General features: G+C 46.0%; 2 protein-coding genes across 2 annotated transcripts; one reads left to right on the top strand and one right to left on the bottom strand.

Annotated features, from left to right (window-relative positions):
* Positions 1–5,457: 5,457 nt before the first annotated feature.
* usp44 (ubiquitin specific peptidase 44) lies at positions 5,458–13,065 on the top strand. Its single transcript, XM_068587127.1, has 6 exons — positions 5,458–5,522; positions 7,337–9,067; positions 10,275–10,473; positions 10,847–10,955; positions 11,176–11,417; positions 11,517–13,065. The coding sequence occupies exons 2-6, from the start codon at positions 7,508–7,510 to the stop codon at positions 11,639–11,641; spliced, it is 2,235 nt and encodes a 744-aa protein (XP_068443228.1). The 5' UTR covers positions 5,458–5,522; positions 7,337–7,507; the 3' UTR covers positions 11,642–13,065.
* Positions 13,066–13,421: 356 nt separating this feature from the next.
* LOC137791747 (methionine aminopeptidase 2-like) lies at positions 13,422–19,751 on the bottom strand. Its single transcript, XM_068586892.1, has 11 exons — positions 19,574–19,751; positions 17,765–17,854; positions 17,619–17,681; positions 17,337–17,439; positions 16,460–16,621; positions 16,038–16,219; positions 15,478–15,572; positions 15,285–15,381; positions 14,786–14,889; positions 14,560–14,675; positions 13,422–14,317 (listed from the first exon to the last, which is right to left on the bottom strand). The coding sequence occupies exons 1-11, from the start codon at positions 19,728–19,730 to the stop codon at positions 14,065–14,067; spliced, it is 1,422 nt and encodes a 473-aa protein (XP_068442993.1). The 5' UTR covers positions 19,731–19,751; the 3' UTR covers positions 13,422–14,064.
* Positions 19,752–20,575: the final 824 nt, after the last annotated feature.

Raw genomic sequence — 20,575 nt, 5'->3', positions numbered from 1 at the left:
CACACAGTGCCACAGAATGTAGACCATAACAGAGAGGCCGGGCCGCACACACACACACACACACACACACACACACACTCTCTCTGTTTGGGTTTGGGCGGCCTGCGTGTCTTCCACCGCCTCCTCGCCCGCTCGCCGTGACGCGGTTGGCCGAGAGGTGTGGACACATTCCTGGCGCGTCGAGCGGCGCTCCGCGGCAGGCCGGGTCAAAGGTCACTCACCTGTCTGCCGGCCCGGCCTCCTCAACCAGAGGTAAGCGGATGGGGTTGGTATGATTTTTCTTCTTCTTTCCTGCTCCCTTCTCCCGGATAGCCTCTCGTACCCGACGCTTCCTCATTCACAGATTAGTGGCAGAGGGGTCACGGCTCCTCCTCGTTCCCGACAGGCCGTTTTCCAGACAGCGGGAGAAGGAAGAGGTGAACGAGTGCACACGGGAAGAGGAATGCGACCGCAGGGAATGCATCCACGCCAGAGCTGGGAAGCAACAAAGTACATTTCAACCAACCGTACTTCATGTACCTGAGTGTTTGTGTCACTCAGGTGCGTTCTATATTTTAAATCCATGGCGTGAGAAGCGTATGAAGTACAATGAATTTCATACGATCTTAAGTGTGACCACTTATAAAGTTGGCAAGCAAAAATGTAAATAAATGGGTGTTTCCGTTAAGTTATTAGGAGCTGGAGTATCAAGATAAGCGGTGATCCAGCAGCGCTATTCAACCGCAGCAAACAAAAAAAGGTGCAATAAGACGACGCCGAGAGTCAGTCACACCTCCGCCGATGGAAACAATGTGGGAATGTGATTGCTTCATGTATTGATTTGAGTCCGCACAGATGTGATATTAAAAAGATGAATGAACAGTTGGTAAACTCTTGAAGTGGCCGTGCACCTCAAGGTGTCATTATAGCTTTTAGTGTGGAAATATTCATTTTCCTCTTCTTGCTTCTTCCATTTTCTCTTACAAATTTCTGCAGTTTCCACTTTGAAATTGGAAATGTGCTTAAAAAGATGAGAAAAGCGCACTTCATGACTTGTTAGCGGCTCCACTGAGGAGCGATTTGAAGACTATCTGAGGCCCAAATAGGTGAAATTATTCAAATGTGGAAACACACTTGTGTCACAAACCTTTTGTTAATCATCTCATGACGTCTCATTTCTCTCTGGTGACCTCTCAGAGGTCGAGAACCGCTGACCTGGAGCAGCTCAAAGGGTGGAAATAGAAAATACTTCATTGTTTTTGCTTGCAAAAGGGAAACAATGTGTCTGTGCAAAAAACTGCTATAAAAAAGAGTTCATTAAAACACAACGTATCACATAAAGATACATTAAACACACAAGCTAGCATCAAGGTTTTCTTTCAGGGGCGAATGTGGTCGTTTGAGACTTTTTCCATCTCATATTCAGGTTTTATCCTCGGGTGCTTTTACTCCAAGTACTTTTACTCAAGTACACGAGTACTTCTTCAACGACCTGCTCAAGCACAGACCTTCAGGAAGGAGGTGTTGTGTGTATTTGTGTAGTGGGAACCGGCCTTGAAGCGTAGACTCAACAGGCAGCCGCAAACACATGAACCCTGGACTTCCCTCTCTCTCTCTCACTGTCTCTCTTGCTCGCTCGCCCCCCCTACACACACTCATTGTCCTCAGATTGACTGGCCATTCTCAGCCCGTGATGGAGATGTCCTCTATGTGTGTGTGTGTGTGTGTGTGTGTGTGGGGGGGGGGGTTGTGGTGCACGGTGTGGGAAACTAGTTGATGAATGAGAGTTTGGCACGCTTGCACAGATGCATAGTTTGCTCCAGTATGGCATATGCGTATGTGTGTGTGTGTTTTTGTAGTAATGACGATTACATGCATGTGTGTGTGTAGTTGTGTGTGTGTGTGTGCGTGCCTGCGTGAGCACAATGCCCCGCTTGTGTTGCTATAGAATGGAGTTATGGCCTTTGTCCCGTCAGCATTCTTGTGTTGCTATTGGCCGCCGAGTGCATGGCAGCTCCCGCAGACTCGGGGGACAATAACACACACACGCGCACACACACACACACACACACGCGCACACACACGCACACCTTCCACTCCTCTCCCTGGGAGTCACAGCGCTCCTCTTCGGCAGCACCCATCAGCCCTGAGAGAGCCGGATCGCGGCCCGCTGTGGGTGTCACACAGCCACCAGCACCCAGAGGTCCCGAGGGAAGCCGGAGAGAGTGGGTGGGGGAGGGCGGGGGAGTGGGGAGGGATTTCTTCTCAAGGGGTATAGGGAGAGGAAGTGTGTGCTGGATAAGTGGGTCATGTGGTCAGTATTATCCCATCAGCTGTGATTCACTTTGCAGAGGAAATGAGAAGATTACGGCGTAAAAACCAGACAGAAACAGACGTGTTTTTTTTTTTTAGCTGATGATATCCAGCCCCCTGTCCTCAGAAACCGTGCACACGCTCTGTTTCTTAATTGCTCACACACACACACACACATATGCATCAGGAATGTTTCTCTATACCTGGAGATCACCGGAGCAAGCCAGAACAGGGAGGCCGGTGTTGACATAGCAGAGTGATTGAGACGCTACTGCTGATTATTATACCGCCGAGAAAACAAGGAGCCTGATGTCATCGCGTTATAATGAACCAAACCCCACGCAGCAACGCGAGCAGGGCCCTCTTTTTTTCCTAAGAGAAACAGATTAAAACATCAGAGGCTGTCACGTTGACGTGCAGCCGGAGCAGCGGTCCCAGGAGAAGTGTTTGTTTGTCTGCAGGCACCTGCGTTTTCAACCCGCCACAGAAACCAACAGCGTATCCAGCTGCGTTCACACCACCATGAAACCACCGGGATGGCTTCCTTTCACTGACACTATCAAAACCACCGGCTGATGAAAACAGGTTGCGGAGCTCCTGTGTCATTGAATTTGTATTCTTGTGAGGGCAGGATGACAAACCCTTTCAAAAAGGCCTCAAATAAAGGATTTATTTTAAGCTACGACTCTTTTTTTGACTCTTTCAGTCCCATCTTGATGCGTTCATCGTAATTCAAACAGAACAAAATGTTGTGGTTGATGACATCAACACATGTTAGAGGAACAGTAATATATACGAGCACCTCGAAAGCTCACTGATTGACAGGATATATCTCATTTGGTTGTTGCTGTTTTTTTTAAAGAAAAAGGTGTAGAAATGAATGAAACTGGGATTTTATTTGCCAGATTATTTCTTAACAGTGACGTCAGGAACAGAGATAAAACCAGCAAAGTTTCCATAACTATTCCATTGAAACTTTCTAAAGCAGCTTTATGTTTTGTCCCTATGTTGAGAGAGAGAGAGAGAGAGAGAGAGAGAGAGAGAGAGAGAGAGAGAGAGCAGTACAACAGTTGAAAGGTGCTCTCTGATGTGTTCTAGTAAACCAACAAAAGCTTTGTTTGTCAAGGATTAAAGGTCTAACGAACACAATTGATGCATTTCCTTCCGATAAAACATTTGCAGCAGCAGAAGATTGTCAGCATCTTGCAAACTTTATCAGTCCTGCTGCTCCGAGCCGCTGAGCTCTCTGGGTTTTATCAGCTTGTTTGCGGAAAAAACGAGGAGTCATGGAAATAAGTGACATTGAACCGAACTTTAAAATATGCAAAAAAACAAAAACAACGAGCTAAAAGAAGCACCGAGGCCAGGTCAACGACGGAGAGATAAACATGTTGCTGAACGCAGCTTTAAAGATAGTTGGATCAACACGAGGTCCTCAGAAGTATTGTAACAGAAGGAACAGAAATGTGTGTTTATGAGAGAGTGCAGATGAAAAGAGGGAGGGAGGGAGGGAGGGAGAGTTATAGCGTGTGTGGACATGACGACGGCGAGGGCCCGGGGACATGCAGGGAGAAAAACATTAGAGGTTATTCACAGGCATCGCATGGCACATCATCACATACCTCTTTCTCTAAGTCACTCAAAAACGCCCCTTAATCTCTTTCACACACAAACCTCTGCTCCACACACACACACACACACACACACACACACACAAAAGCACATTACCACACTGCGCTGTTCAGCAGGGGGTTTAAGAAGGCTTGTATGGATCAGTTCCCCACTAATCAGTACATGAGAGGGATTCTTCACATGCAGTCAGGTTGCGTGTGTTGGGATTAAAAAGTTCTCCTTCGGGCGCTATTAAGCATTCCCTCATCGAGGTGTTTAATGGGAAAATTACTGTATTAAAGGATTCACATGGTGTAGTGGTAACAACACTGGGTAATCCATTTCAACAAGCTTTTCTTCCTCTCCTGTGTTTTCGCAGCAGACTTTGGCGTGTTGTTGTCTCACAGAAACACTGATAGCATCTACAGAGTGAGTGCCACAAGCCCCCATTAACCAGCATGCAGCGCTGCACCTGCATCCCGCACTTTAAAATAGCGCCTAAAGGTACAAGCGCATGGGCCTCGGGGCGAAAGGATAACACACACACTTGTCGTCAGGTAATTCTGACTTTTTATTAAGTAAACGTAGCAGTACAAACCTCCTGCAGAAAAATAATATAAGCAAAATATAACAAACTGTTATGCAGAATGTTCAATTTTCACACTGTTTTAATTATTATATATTGTATTTTATTGTATATTATTATTGAGGAATTAACATGTAAGGAAGAGTAGGGTTTATATACTGTTAGATATTTAATCTATAACAATCACCATCAGGTCTTGGAAAGTAAAGTCCGACAATCCGGATGTTGAATAAGTACTTTCTTTTTCCGCTACAAAATATATATACATACATACTTGTATCATATACATTTGACAGCTGGAGTTGCTTTGCAGAAGTTTAAAAACATATAGACACATGAAATATGAAAAACACAGTAACAATGATTCAATGGCATTTCTTTATAATGGATTCTTTTGATGCTTCAAGGATATTTTTCTGACAATACTCGTCTATGTTTATGCAAGGAACCTTGAATGCATAACTTTTACTCGCAACTGAAGCAGTTTTGTACCGTGGTATCGTTGCTTTTGCTTTGGGCTTTTACTTTTGAATACGATTGACGACACGTGATCGTAAACAGTGCAACACCGCCCTCTAGCGGTTTGACATGTCACTACATCTATTTTACCACCAGTGTGGAGCAGTGATTTTCTTTTTGGTTTCTTTAGTATTTATATTTCTAAAAATTGACACTGTGACATAACACACAATAAATATCAATTAGCTGTACTAATTTACACACGGACCCACTAAGGCACCACAATGCAACAACTGACAGGAATACTATGGAAATAAATCACTTAAAACTACAATAATGAAACTGATAGACACCAAAACAAAGGTTGGGAAGAAGTAAAAATGACAATGAAATGAAATATAACTTTAAATATAATTTAGAGAAACATTTAACACCCTCGCCGCCGTCATCATCAAAACAACAACAACAACGTCACGTATGGAGGACGCGCTCGAGCCAACACCACGCGACAGGGACCGACAAGATGGCGGCCACTTTAGAAACAGAGGAGCTGCGGCCGTGAAGGAGAGGCTCGGTATGCTGTTTTTCTCTTATAAATAGCAATAATACACGTGTAACAGTGGAGCCGATATGACGTTCGTGGCCGGTTTATCACACCCAGGCGGTTTGTTTGAACCCCGAGACGACCATTGGGAGCTGATCTCCGGCCAACGCGTGAACTTCTGAGGATTATCACAGGCTAACGCGAGCTAACATGCTATGCTAAGCATGGGGCTAGGGTCACTAATCTCTTTAATATATCCAAGAAAACAACGCAGCACTTGTTTGTGTGTAGTTGTACTTCAAGGTGTGTTACACAGGTATCCTGTGCGGAATTTACACAGCGGTTTGTGTGCTATTTGTGGGATGTTTCAGTGTTTTGTAATCGCAGCTCCCCTTCGCTGTATCAGTTTCACGCTAGCTGCAGCTTAGCTAACCTTAGCTGGAGAGGAAACGCTACTTAAAAGTTTGGGCTTTTTCAACTGTGTGGATCAAGTGCTCGTTTTGCTGTCGCGTCGTGCAGATTGTTTAGAGGCCAGAGAAGATGATTGTATTGTATTCTGAGTGTTTTAGCCTTTAAGAAGTGCGGTGTTCAGCCACTTAACACTGCGCAGTCTTGCAAGGACAAACCAGGCGACGCGCGCTAAACTTGCTGATTTAAAAACTTCTGTGACATCAGAGGCTCTGGGAGCAAACTCTCCACGGACTGCCTCACACTGGTAACCTCTTATATATCTGAGCTGTAACTCTTACTGTAACTTACAGAGCGTCAACTCCTCAGAGGGTTTCTGATGTGGACGTTGAAGCTGTTGCAATCAAAGTGCCACGTTTATTCTGCACTTTTATTGCTTATCGTTTTACCACCTGCAGATTCGAGGTCTGTCTTGGATCCCTGACAGCCATGCGGGGTTTTATTTATATCACAACGGCTGCTCACGCTTATGGCATCCCGAGCTGATCAACAAGTACTGGATAAATACGCCCCCTCCCACTGAAAGCACTGGCAACCAAACGCATAAGTTTGACCCAAAGGCTAAACAAGAGATTTTTCAAGTTTAATTTCTGTTTCCTTTCCTCTCTTGTTGCATATGCAAGTTTCCGAGCAGTCGCTGGTTTCCACTCTTTCATTTCCCCCAGCAAAAGGTAGGTCCTGTACTGGGACAAAAGGCTGCACCACTTTGCAAGCTCAGTCCCCCTTTTGTTGAATAATCTTACTTCTTTGCCCTCAGTGGGGGGTTGATGGGGCTCAACTGAGGGACACCAAACCCCCAGGGATGTGGAAAGATGCCAGAGAGGAGGTTGAGTGGATTGTTGAGTTTTTAAATTGAGTATAAAAGTTCTCCAGTTGCTATTGCATCCGGAGCTTTTGTGCCTCTTATCAGCTGTCCATCTTGTTAGAAAGGTTCGGGCCTGCTGTTTTTTCTTTATTATTATTTCCTGGTTACTATCTCAAAAGGTGTGTCTGGTTGATGGTTTCACGCCAGGTTCAACAGGTCATGTTGCCTCGGTGGAAGTGCTCGGCAACACAGTCGTGTTTATCAACTAGTTATTTATCTGTTGGCCCGTGTTTCTGTGGTGAATTGTTAACGTCTGCTTGCCACATGGCAGTTTGCCGCTTTACTGTGTCGAGCTATTGCCTCGTAAAAAAAAGTCATTGGTGTTTGGACGGAGTGACTTAGAGATTTATTGTGTTTCCAGGAAGAGTACAGGATGTTATTGTGTTTGGCTTTTTGGTCAATGGTCCAATGATATAAAGATAGGCTTAGTATTATGTATTTGAACTAATACAATCCTCTGTATCTGCCTTCTTATTCCATCTATTCATCCTGACTAATCTGCTCCCTCTAGACGCCACCATGCCCGGGGAGGGTCCCGTTTCTCAACTCACCATGGTGAAATGAAGCCAGTGTGACACGTTGAGACACGCGCACACAGACTCTCGCACACAGACACACACACACACGCGCGCACACGGTCAGTTATTGACTGACTCGGCCAGCCAAGCCAGCTCGGCGGGTAATGGACAGGTGCAAGCATGTGGGGCGGCTCCGGCTGGCCCCGGATCACTCCATCCTCAACCCCCAGAAGTGGCACTGCGTGGACTGCAACACCAGCGAGTCCATATGGGCCTGCCTGGGCTGCGCCCACGTGGCGTGCGGCCGCTACATCGAGGAGCACGCGCTGCAGCACTTCCAGCAGCAGCACCACCCGCTGGCCATGGAGGTTAACGAACTTTACGTCTTTTGCTACCTGTGCGACGACTACGTCCTGAACGACAACGCCACCGGGGACCTGAAGCTTCTGCGCAGCACCCTCAGCGCCATCCAGAGCCAGCGCTACGAGGTCACCACCCGCAGCGGACGCACCCTCCGCTCGGCCAGTGCCGCCCCCGACGCCCTCATGCCCTGCGGCGCCCGCGAGCTGCAGCTGAGGGACGAGGACAGGATGTTCACGGCGCTGTGGCACCGCCGCCGGGCGCTGATGGGACGCGTCTTCCGCCTGTGGTTTGCGCTGACCGAATGCGGAAAGAAGAGGGAGGAAGAAGAGCGGAGGAGGGAAGAGGAGGAAGAGCAGAAGAGGGAGGCGCGGGAGAGACGGCGGGCTTTGAAGAGGCAGCTACAGGTGGAGTTGGAGAACGCTCCGCTCCGGAAGAGCCGGCGCTTACGCTGGAAAAGCAAGAGGGTCGCGGATATGGCGGCCACGACGCCGGCTCGGAGGACGCGCAACCAGACGAAAGCCCCCGTGACCCCGTCCATCACCCGCAGGCCGAGGACCCTCAGCCCCGTCACGGTGACCCCCAGGAGGAGTGAACGGACGAAAAAGGTCCAGCCAACTCCGAAACCCCGGACCCGTTCTTCGACCGGCAGATTGAGGCCCAAAACCCCCTCGGCGACCCCGAGTTCTGCCCAGACACCGCCCGCTCCCCGGAAGCAGAACACCAAACAGAGCGGCTCGCCCTTCAAACGGCGTCCCACGGTCACGCCCGGAGTGACGGGCCTGAGGAATCTGGGCAACACCTGTTACATGAACTCCATCCTGCAGGTGCTGAGCCACCTTCACGTCTTCAGGGAGTGCTTCCTGCGCCTGGATCTGACCCAGGCGCTGGAGCTGCTGGCGTCCGCCGTCCACGGCCAGCTGGCGGCGAAGACCCCGCCCCCGTCCCAGTGCTCCCTGATCCAAAGGAGGGGATTCCAGGCCGGCTCGGGCTCTGGGGCCGGCCTGAGCGGCGGGGCCTCCCGGACCCGCAGCATGGAGCTGATCCAACCCAAAGAGCCCAGCTCCAAGCACATCTCCCTCTGCCACGAGCTGCACACCTTGTTCCAGGTGATGTGGTCGGGCAAGTGGGCGCTGGTGTCGCCCTTCGCCATGCTGCACTCGGTGTGGCAGCTGATCCCGGCGTTCAGGGGCTACGCCCAGCAGGACGCGCAGGAGTTCCTGTGCGAGCTGCTGGACAAAGTGCAGCACGAGCTGGAGAGCACCGGCAAGCACACGACCACGGCCGGGGTGCCCCAGAAACGACTCATCAAACAGGTGCTCAGCGTGGTCAACACCATCTTTCACGGCCAGCTGCTCAGCCAGGTGAGAGAGAGAGAGAGAGAGAGAGAGACACACCTTCACTTAACCATTGACTCGCTCACCGTGATGCCTGCACACATGAGCTGAAACAATTTGTGCATTAATTCGCAAGCAGTTTGAGTATTTTTTCCTGTCAAACTCGTGGTAAACGGTCTATTGTCTGGTTTCTGGTTCCCCTCAAGAGGACTTATTCCACTTCTTTGTCATTTATTATGCTAAAGTGAATTCCTCTTTGGTTTTGGGCTGTCATCTTGAGCTTTTGGGCTGTTGTGATGTGACATCTTAGGAAAACATTTTTGACAGACTAAACTATTAATCCATAATGAAAGTAGGCTAATTGTTAGCCGCCTTAATATTTGATGCATCGAAACCATGAATAATAATAACATGGCACTTAAATGCACTAAATGGGTTTAGTCTCGACAGATTTAAGCAACTTTTTTGGGTGAAAAATAGTAGTTCTGTTGTTTTTTTGTCATATTGTTTTATAAAAGTCTTTTTTGTTTTATCTGATTACTCAATAAATGTTTTTTAAAAATGTACAGAATACTCAATTACTAAAATAATTAACGGACGCTGTAATTTTATTAATACTTTTATTGAATTGCATCTGTCCTCCTCAAATGGAAAATGAAGTAGTTTTTATCTATTCAAGGTAATTGCTTAACAAAACAGTCCTTAACTAAAGCACATTTTCTCCTTTTTTAAGACAAAAAACACATTTTGTAAAGACATACCACCTGTATTTTCCTCCCCAGCTCTAGTGGGGACTTCCTTAAATTAAAAGTGTAATATCAGAATAGTTGCACTCTTTCAAAAGCACTCACTTCTTTGTTCATGTGCTTCGAGGGATTGTTAGACCTGTGTAGCGCTTAAAGACGTGAGAAACTGACAGTATTTGGATGTAAACGGTTCAAGTTCGGCGTCTGGTTTTAAATGATGGAGGAGAAACGCAGGCGGCGTAGAGAGTCTGGATGAGGACAAGAGATCAGTGTCCATGGGACACCTGCTCCTGCTGAATGGAGGCTGTGTGGTGTTCAGGATGCATCGGCCCTCTGACGTTTCAGCACTTTTTTAAACGTTTAAAAATATATTTAAGACGGGAAAACAGGTCGACCAGGAGACTAAGAACCGCTGGTGTTAGAATATTATGAGATTAAATGCATAATCTACAGCGACGGCCTCTCGTGTCTTTAATCCCCGCGTGCAGGTGACGTGCCTGGCCTGCGACCATCGCTCCAACACCGTGGAGCCGTTCTGGGATCTGTCGCTAGAGTTCCCCGAGCGCTATCACAGCAACAGCCGGGAGTCGGCCGCTCACGCCTCGTGCCATTTGACGGAGATGCTGGCCAAGTTCACGGAGACGGAAGCGCTGGAGGGCAACATCTACGCCTGCGAGCAATGCAACTGTGAGTTCAGAGCACGTCGACGTCTTTTCTGCGCCGCTCCCCGACACTAGAACACCAGCTGTTGTATTAAACTAGACCAAACATGTCCTGGGCTGTCTGTGTGTAGAGCTTAAAGGGATCTAAGATCCTAAATGTTGTCCTGCTAATGAAGTGGAACCTTGACTGGAACTTTGACTGGATGCTAGCGTGGAAGCTAGCTTGAAACCCAGCCTGAAATCTAGCTTAAAATTAGCCTGAAACCTAGCTTTAAACTAGCCTGAAACCTAGCTTAAAACTAGCCTGAGACCTAGCCTCGAAGCTAGCCTGGAAGCTAGTCTGGAACCACGTTCATACATACGTGTCAACTCTCTCCTCTTCATTTATGTCTTTGCAGCTGCTCGCCGGCGGTCCTCCTCCAAGCCGGTCCTCCTGACTGAAGCGCAGAAGCAGCTGATGGTCCACAAACTGCCTCAGGTCCTGCGGCTTCACCTCAAACGCTTCAGGTAGGACCGCGTTGGACCGGAGTCCATTCAGAGGAGTCGGCCCTGGTGGTCAGGAGAGAAAATGCAGCTTTAACACACAAAGCGTAGACTTCTATACAACCAGAGGAGTCGTTTTCTTCAGTTTGAGTTATATCTGTCCTTTTTTTAAAACTCCATTGTTGTGAGCGGTGCACGGCCCGTTGCCTGACCGGCTGTTGCCGTCCTGTGATTGGTCCTCCAGGTGGTCGGGGCGTCACCACCGGGAGAAGATCGGCGTTCACGTCCGCTTCGACCAGCTCCTGGACATGGAGCCCTACTGCTGCCGGGAGCCCTCGCCCTGCTCCGCTCCCGGCAGCCCCTGCAGCGCCGCGGGTTCGCCGCGCCCCAAGCACTTCCTGTACGACCTCTCCGCCGTGGTGATGCATCACGGGAAGGGCTTCGGCTCGGGCCACTACACCTCCTACTGCTACAACACGGAAGGAGGTGAGTGAGGTTTTTTTTTTTTTTTTTTGAAGCGGTGCGTTTATCGCCGAGGAACTCGCCCTCCGAGACTGATTGGTGGTCGTTTTCTTTCTCTCGCAGGCTTCTGGGTTCACTGTAACGACTCTAAGCTGAACGTGTGTTCGGTGGAGGAGGTGTGTCGCGCTCAGGCCTACATCCTCTTCTACACACAGCGAGCAACTCAGGACAAAGACCGGCTGCTATAGGACCAGAGTCCCCCTCCTCTTCCTCCTCATCCTTCGCTGCAGCCTGACTCAGCGAGAAGATATCAGCACAGCCCCACTTATCGCTCTCTCTTTGGGCATTTTATATCCTGGGAGGGAAAAAAAGTTATTTTTAGTCTATTTTTCTAAACAAGGAAGAAAAAAAGAGAGGGATAACTCCTTTTCTTTCTCTTTTTTAAAACCTGGTTCTGCTTTGTGAACTTCTTGTACATGGTGTTTATATGTAGGTATTTTTTTAAAGAGAAATGGTGACGTTTTGTGATTTGTGTACAGGTGTATTTTATAAAAGAAGAAGAGTATCAGCCAAGATGTGTCTCAGTAGCAGCCAAACACTCGAGTCCTCTCGCGTACGCCTACCTGCCTTTTGGCGACTTGTCGGATTGTAAATGATGTTTTTGTTTTTGTTTAAAATCTGAAAATGTCACTTTAGATAGTCGTCACAGAACTGGATGTCAACAATGTCACTCGCTCACTAGAAAAGGCCTCCCTGTGTTCTAGACAGGTAAACGTTATAAAAAGATGGCCGTGTTTCCTGCCAGAAATGCACTAATTTCTATTAGAAAAAAGGGTTGTTGGTGGTGTTTGTTGTTGCTTTTAAAAGGAGGTTTACAGGTATTTTCTCTCTCTGGTTCTTCTCGGTCTGTCGGGGAGACGTGACAGACCTCAAGCCAAAGCCTTTTGGAGGAAGTATACGGAGAAAAAATAAGAAAAACATCTCAGCATTTGTTGGGTGTTGGTATTTTTTTTATTCTTTCTGAGAGAAAATTTCCAAAAGGGACGTCAGTATTTGTATTTTTGCTCCAGAATGTAACTCCTCCCCGAGCCAGACGCACACTAGTGTACTAGAAAAGTGCCCTTTTTTTGTTGAGATTATATTTTTATATAGCTCATATCAATTCAGCGCCCAGACCAGCATTTAGATTATGAATGTATTTTTATAAGATTCCTCCTCAGAGGGTTTTTTTAGCAACAACAAAAGAGGCAAAAATCGACAAAGTTTTTTATACAACCGCTGATTGTTGGACACCACCAGCCTGTTCTCTCACCTTTAAGTATGTGTACATGCTGTATTTTATTTACCATGTGTTCAGTACTATATTTCTGCCGTGTATACAGATTGATATTTATCTCCATACTGGAGAAAAAACTGTACACAAACATAAAGAAAGGTATTTTCCACCTCAACCATGTTCCCTTCAAAGCACACTTCAGATTGTTTTGTCCTTCGTTGTCACACACATTGATGGCATTGTTTCTGGTTATTAGTTCATGTGTGTGTGAGTCTGTGTGTGTGTGTGGGCGCGTGTGTAAATTTATGGAAGTTATTCTATGCAAATTGTTACCTCAATTTCTTCTAGAGAAAATTACCTCAATAAATGAGAATATTTTTTCATTTTTCTACAAAAGATGCTGGTGTCTTTGCTTCTCATGTGATGATCCCACTATACTGTTTATTTAATATACTCTTTAAAGACTGGCCTAAAAGCTTTTTATCAGGAAGGCATTTTAACTATTAATTCATTGGCAGCTATTACTTTTTGATTATGGGTTTCTTTAACTACTTTTAATATATACACTGTTCTTTTGTTAGAAAAGTGCATGAAAAGATAAGTCAAGAAGCTAAAAAAGCAGATTAAAAGATATTTTAAATATTAGTTGCACCTTAAATCTGAACCTTTAAGTAACTACAAAGTTGCTTTAACAATTTAAGTGTTGCTAAACATTTTGTATAGTAGATTAATAACACACAACAGACCCACAATGCGCAAAACCATTTTATTCAACTCTTATTTTCATACAAAAACATTTTTTTTAAGGGCGTTCAAAACGAAGCGTTTCTTTAAACTGGGGAACAAAACAGTGGCAGCCATGATTTCAAAGATATTTTTTATTTTGAACACAAATATCAAAGAAACCGATGAATATAGCCAGACTGCAGAGTCCCCCCCGACAGAAGCCAAACACACGTCTGCAGATGCACAGAGTCGGTGTGAGGAGTCGTGACGGAGCTTTAAAACAATGCGAGGAGCCCGTCAGTAGCGTGCATGCTGAATTTAACAGGGTTTCCTCGCTCGCCGTCTCTTTGAATACTTGGGGGCGGCGGCACTAGATTCAGCAGCAGCTTAAATAAACTTTATTTTCCGTAAAACGAGGTCCGGCGGGACGCCACCAAGGTGGCGGGAGGACGAAGGTCTTGGAAAGCCGGTCCCTTCTTCCTCGCGAGCTGTGAGCGGTGCATTGTGGGTAAGAGTACAGCAGCGTTTGGCGTCCCTCGAAGCCGCCCTGAGACGACGGCGCCCCATTTAAGAAGCTTTTTCATTCGTGTGTGAGGGGGAGAGGTCGTGAAGGTGGAGGCGAGGGTGCTGCTGTGTTTTTTTTTTTTAAATGGCGGTCGGCGTGGAGCGTCAGTAGTCGTCTCCTCGGCTCACCACCTCCTTGCAGGTGGGCCGCAGCAGGATGGTGTGCTCGAACTGAGCGGTGTAGCAGCCCTTGGTGTCGCAGAGCGGCGGGTACGGGTCCACGATGCCCAGGTCGCACAGGTTCTTCAGCGCCATCAGGTACTTGCTCTCGCCGTGGCGGTCCAGCCAGCGCCGGCAGAACGCCAGCGTGCCGAAGTTCTCGTTGATGACGTTCAGCAGGTGCTTCGCTCGCGGGAGCCTGCGGGGGAGAGAGAGAGGAATCAAACACCCGTGCAAATTATCTCATTTTCATTAAGAAAGTGATGCTTTGCGTCCCTCTGTTAGCATTATTAGCTCGGCATGACAATATCTTATGTTGGAGGATACATTTCCGAAGAAATGTCCGTCACCAATTCTAACAAAGTGTCCCTTTATGACTCGAAGGTGTGTCACTGGACCTGTCAATCACACGCTTGTTTTGTGGTGGATGTGAACTCTCACCTGATGGGCACGTGGCCGACGTCGAAGTTCTTCATGTAGTGAGAGCACTCCATGTCGTCGTGCACCATTCCTTTCCCCGTGCTGCCGAACGTCTCGATGGCGTAAACTTCTCCCTCCTGCGGGGGAAAACAATCGGTCAGTAACGGGACGACGCTTCTTGCAATCTTTTACTTCCTTTCCCCGCGAGACGAGTCGGTGGAGGACGACGACGTCATAATCGACTCACCTCCATCTTGGTTGCCTCGCCTCCTTTGACGATGGGCACGGTCTTGCCGGCGTGTATCCGGTACTGACCGATTGAATGGCCGTTCAGGTTTCGGATTGGCTTCACTGGAACGGAGTGAAAAAAAAGCATAAATAAAAGAGGCGACAAGGTATTGTGATGTAAAACTACATGAATGAATAGACATCAAGATGGGGGAAAGTGAAGAACGTCTCTGATCCAGTTTCAGGTCAGAGTCACAGTCTTTTAGTTAAATGTGCGTCTATATTTCAATAATTTAAGCTTTAACTTTATAGTTTTGAACCAGAACCTTCAGGATGTGGTTACTTCAATGTGCCAGATAGATATTTAATAGTTTAATAGTAGTTTAATAGTTTAATAGTTATTTAATAGTTCACCGACGATTGTTGAGGGAAGATTTTCAGTCAAAAATGTGCAAAACCGGACATTGATGCTCCAAAATGACTCTGTGAACCTCGACGCAGCAGCGGTGACATCATACCTTGGTATGTTTTGCCGTCCAGCTCGACCTCGTAGGACTCCATCACTTCCTGAATCGCCTCCCCGACGTCACACAGACGCACGTCAATGCCGGCGTTCTGCGACGAGACAAACAGGAAGTCGTGAGCCGCGTCGTTAAAAGCACATCAGTGAGAGAGAGAGAGAGAAAGAGCGAGAGAGAGAGGTGTCGTTACCTTGATTCCCGTGTTGGTGGCGTCTCTCACGGCCTCCAGCAGCTTGTCGTACTTTGGATTAAACGTGACGGTGAAGGCACAGTCAATGATTCTCCCTGCGGACGGAGAGCGTCTTTTAGGACATGAAATACAAACCTTCAGCTGCAGATCATCATCACCATCATCATCAAAAGTCGATGGAAGTTAGTTAGTAAACAGGGGGCTAAAAACTATTTAAATCAATATTATTTTCCAAAATAGGTCTCACTTAGGCACGTGGAAATGTGTTAGATATATAGATTCGAATGTTTTCAACAAAATGATCAATGAAATTCAACTTTTTTCTGTTTATTCAGAGCATTATAACTGCGCTGTACTCCACAGGAGACAACTATTTAAATCTCTTGCACTCAAACTGTTTCGTGTGATGAATTAACCATAAAGTGTCGTGAGTCTGACAATAGATGTTCGTGTTGCACAGTAATGAAAGTAAACCATTAGCTCAGTGTGAATCTTAAGTGGCAGCCACTCTGAGTATCCATCGCAGACACCCAGCGGTCCTCTCTGTTAAAAGTTCATACCGTTAATGTGCGTGCCGAAGTCGATCTTGCAGACGTCGTCGTACTGCAGGACGGTGGTGTCCCCGGCGTTGGGAGTGTAGTGGGCGGCGCAGTGGTTGAGGGAGCAGCCGGTGGGGAAGGCCAGACCGGCGTTCAGGCGGTCCTCCTTTATCAGCTTGCGAGAGCAGTCCTCCAACCGCTCACTGAGGGGGCGGGACGAGAGGGAGATGATTGACAACTGTGTTCTCGACGAGGCATTTAGCAGACGAAGCACAAACACTGAATCTAAAAAGATGTGCATCCCGTCTGTGTCTTCAAACTGCAGAGACTGAGCCTTTAGAGGTTATAAAAGTGCCCTAAATACTTCCGCTGCAGCTCCCACGTTCATAAGCCAAACCACAATGACGTACTAATAACTTCATGATAATAATACGCAGCCTCACCAGATTTCAATCATGGTCATGCCGGGTTTCATGAAGCCGCGGACGTGCTGCCGGACTTGTCTGTGCGCCTCGGCCGCCTGCCTGAAGTCGTTCCAGACCTCCTCGTTGGCTTTGTCCAGCACCCGCTTCTCCTCGTGGGTCGTACGCCACGCCGCACTGCGGCTGCAGAACAACACAACAACAACAACACACGTTTAGATTTATTGTGGGCCTCAAGGCAAACCGCTCTAATGGAGCAACTCTGGACAGTCTGAAGGGAAAGTAAACGTGTTCATGTCCCAGTGAATCGATAGAATGGATGTCAGGATGTATTTGTTTGACATCATTGGTCCTAGTTTACATAAACACGTCAGATTTTATGTTACGAGAAAGAAGCAACGAGAATATTTTAGTATAAAAATACGGAAGATTCGTCTATTTGTAACCTCCTTTACAGATATTGTTAGAAGTGTGCACACTATGAGCGTGGATGTATCCTCAGGCTTTTTAAAAATGTATTTAATCTTGACTTTAACACTGAAGGCGGTAGCTGCTTTCACAAGATAACAGAAGCTGCACCACCCGACTCGCCTGGTCACCTGACGGGAGTCAAGAAGTTCATCTGCACAGAAGCTCTGTCGACGGCTGCAAGATTATCACAACCATTTATTAAATATATTCTATATTTAGACACGGTTTTTGTGAGCCGTTTAGTGCTAAAATAAAAGAGACAATAAAGAGAGAGATAAGAGAGAAAGAAAATGAATGCAGAAGCAGAATTGTTCAACCGGCAAATTTAACATATAAAAGACACAAAAAAACAAATATTTAAAGATGCATTTTTAAAGGATTTGGCTCAGATTCAGTGTGTGTGTGTGGGTGTGTGTGTTACTCTTACCCGTCCTGTAAGGTCGGGTATTCACACTCCTGTCCGATGGGGAAAACTCCACTTGGGTATAACTCACAGATGGGCACAGATGGAATCTCAGTCTGACATTTGGCTGGAAAGGACATAAGAAAACTCTTCGTCAGAGTGGAATTCAGGACGACGACGGAGTGAAACTTGAACGAGGGATCGATATCGCTCTTCACAACGATACTGTAAAACATTCAGGGATATTCTTCACAGCACCGCAGCATTTAAAAAAAAAAAAAAACCCTAAACATGTGATCAACTCACGTCCTTTCTTCTTCTTTTTCTTCTTCTTCTTCTTCCCCGCCGAGTTTTCTCCGTCGTCTCCATCTGTGTGAGAGAAGATACTGAAGTCACCGCGATGTTTTACGGAGAAGACGGTGCGAGTTGTGTCGGGCGTTAAAGACAATCACCTTCCTCGCAGTCCTCCTCTTTCTCTTCTATCGCCTGCTTTTCCAGCTGTTTGGCCACTTCGGCCACGCCGTCAGCCTCGGCATCAGCGACTGCAGTGACAAGAAGATAATGAACAACGAGCTCACATTAAACAGTCTGACACGCGGTCAAGAAGCTGCTGAAGGTAGCGGGTGATGTGGGGAAACTAAAGTGTGCATGAAAAGAGGGACAATTGTTATCTCTGCATGCTCATTGAAGGCAGATCGGCAAAATATGTGCACTAATCTCTATGAGGACATTTGGAAAAAATGCATTTGCACCTTCTGATCCCGGGGACTAATTTAACTGCGACACTGTCATGACTTTAACGAAGCAGTAAAGTTGACTTTATACACAATTTGCAGGAGAAAAAGCGTTTAAAGGAACAATGTCTGCTATTGTTATGTGTGCATTAGTTACTGCTGAAGCTGTTCTTGCTCTGGATGCTAAGAGGGCCGAGTCAACATCAGCAAAAATGTGCTTAAGTCAACTGCAGGATGTTGCGTTCATATAATTACTCGACACTGCATTTCTGCACAAATCAATTTTACCCCAAACACCACTTATCTCCAAGGTTTTCCTTTCGGATGAAGCACTCGTTTATTCTTTTTATCCACAAATAGATATTCAAAGTTGTAATACAACAAGTAAATAAAAGCATTTACATCCATGTCATAGACGGTGCATGTTGTTAAACCTCCTTTAAATGTCCCTGTTTGTTTTGTATGCTATAAAAAAAATACAACATAGTACAATGTGTCTCTACTGCAGGTGATTTAATGGACTTTGGTCAGAAACGGGTACGAGATGTGGTTGATTTATTATAAGAAATCATGCTATGGGATTTGTCCCTTTACTTGCATAACAATTCTGGCAAAAGGGGAATTACGAAACAGGAAAACTTGGCTGAGGCTCGGTGCAGTCAGTGATCAGGGCAGTGCCTAAAAGGAGCAGTTAGATCAGCCCCTTCTTTGTGTTTCCTCTCAAAATAAACAGTGTGCGGCTTTTTATATCAGCTGTGTTACATGTCACTGTTCCCTGACTGAAGCCTGCCGTGTTTTATAAGGCCTGACAGGCGCCACAGCAACACCACCCACACTGCCCTCCAACCCGCATGGCTAATGAGGAGCGGCATCAAGTTAAACACCTTTCAGCGCAACCCTTTCCGGTGGGGTTTTCAAAGTAAACAGATCGGATTTAAGTAGATGTGTATTAACTGATAATACAAATTAAATAGAAGACATAGAAAGGTATGACTGCAAACGTGAAACATTACTGCTAATTAATAAAACATAGAACAGAAAATAGAACAAGTCAGCCAAAATATAGGTATCCAAATGGACTTTGCAATATAAATGTAAAATAAATAAATAAATAAAGACAAAGTGGTGTGTGTGTGTGTGTGTGTCCTAATAAAATAATTAACTTGTGTTATCTAGCCAACCAATTTCTTTAGAATAAAAATGTGTCGACTGCTGTTTATGTAAATGACAAGCAGAAACTGAAGCACATATTTTGGATTATTTAAGTGATACATCTTATCAGTTATATATATTTACAAATTGAAAAACATTAATAATGAAGTTGACAGTCGATTAACGCAATCTACTTTACAAACAAGTAAAAAAAAAAAAAAAATTCCCACAAGCGAAAAACTTGGCCATCTTTTATTTTGAAGGCAACTTCCCGGGACTTCCGTGTTTGTCGCGGCTAACTGCGGGTAACACGCTATAATAAGAAACAGCAGCTCTGCTAGCTTGTTAGCAAGAAACTGCTCGAGCCAGCCTCACCTGTCGTTGCGGACTTGTTCTTCTTCTTCTTTTTCTTCTTCTTTTTCGCTGTCTCCCCCACGGGGTCGGCCTCCTCCCTGTCCTCTGCCTTCCCGTTCTGCTCCCGGTCCGGGACTGGCGTCTGGTCCGCTACCTGCTCCGCAACCACGTCCGCCATGATCGCAGGCGCTGCTGGAAAGGGAAGCGCGAGGGACTGTGGGAGTGCTGTGTGTGCTGGTGCCTTCACGGACACTCGTAAATTCCCACGAACGGTCAATTATATTCTCCATCGTTTTATGTATTATTTCCCCCATTATTATTGGTAGAGTTATTATTAGTAGTTGTTTTAAAAGGCTTGACAGTTCATTCAATTATCACAACTTGAACATTGAGCCCCCGGGACAATTCTGCACAAATCAATTACGTTTTTCTTCATGCAAAAATGAATCAAAAAGAAGTTTCAACGTCTAAGTAAACACGGTCTCCTTCATTCTGCTCTACTGAACAATTTGACTTTTATTTAGTAAACGTTTGGTTCAGGTGTGTTACATTTTTAAATCCTACCAAAACACTCCTAACTGGGCTTCTGAACGTATAAGGACATCGGAGCTTAATGTGGAGCACTTGAAGGCAGCACAAAGTAAAACATGCCGAATCAGCTGAAAGGAAGCTCGAGTGAGTCTAATCGAGAAAATTACCTGTATCGCATAAAAAAACTGACAACAATAATAATACTGAACTGATAACAATAATATCGATCAAATATATTGTAAATATCAGAAGTGTAACATTAACGAGGGTTAAACATAATCGATACATTAATTCCACTTATGATGTGCAAATAAAATACATACACTTTTTTTATAAAGATATTTAAGCACAATATTCTGCAGCAAACACAAACTATAAGGGCTCGATTGTTTAAATACAAATGGGTTTGCCACTGGAACGCGCATGCGCAGCTACATCGGCTCGTTTCTACAATTTTGAAAGTTGCACAGTTGCCAGCAATAAGCGTCGTTG

Source organism: Clinocottus analis, unplaced genomic scaffold (assembly GCF_023055335.1).
Source record: "Clinocottus analis isolate CAN_PGR_092001 unplaced genomic scaffold, fCliAna1.0.p SCAF_20, whole genome shotgun sequence".
NCBI lineage: Eukaryota > Metazoa > Chordata > Actinopteri > Perciformes > Cottidae > Clinocottus > Clinocottus analis.
The sequence above is the reverse complement of the archived record's forward strand: the minus strand, read 5'-3'. Positions and strand labels throughout refer to the sequence as shown.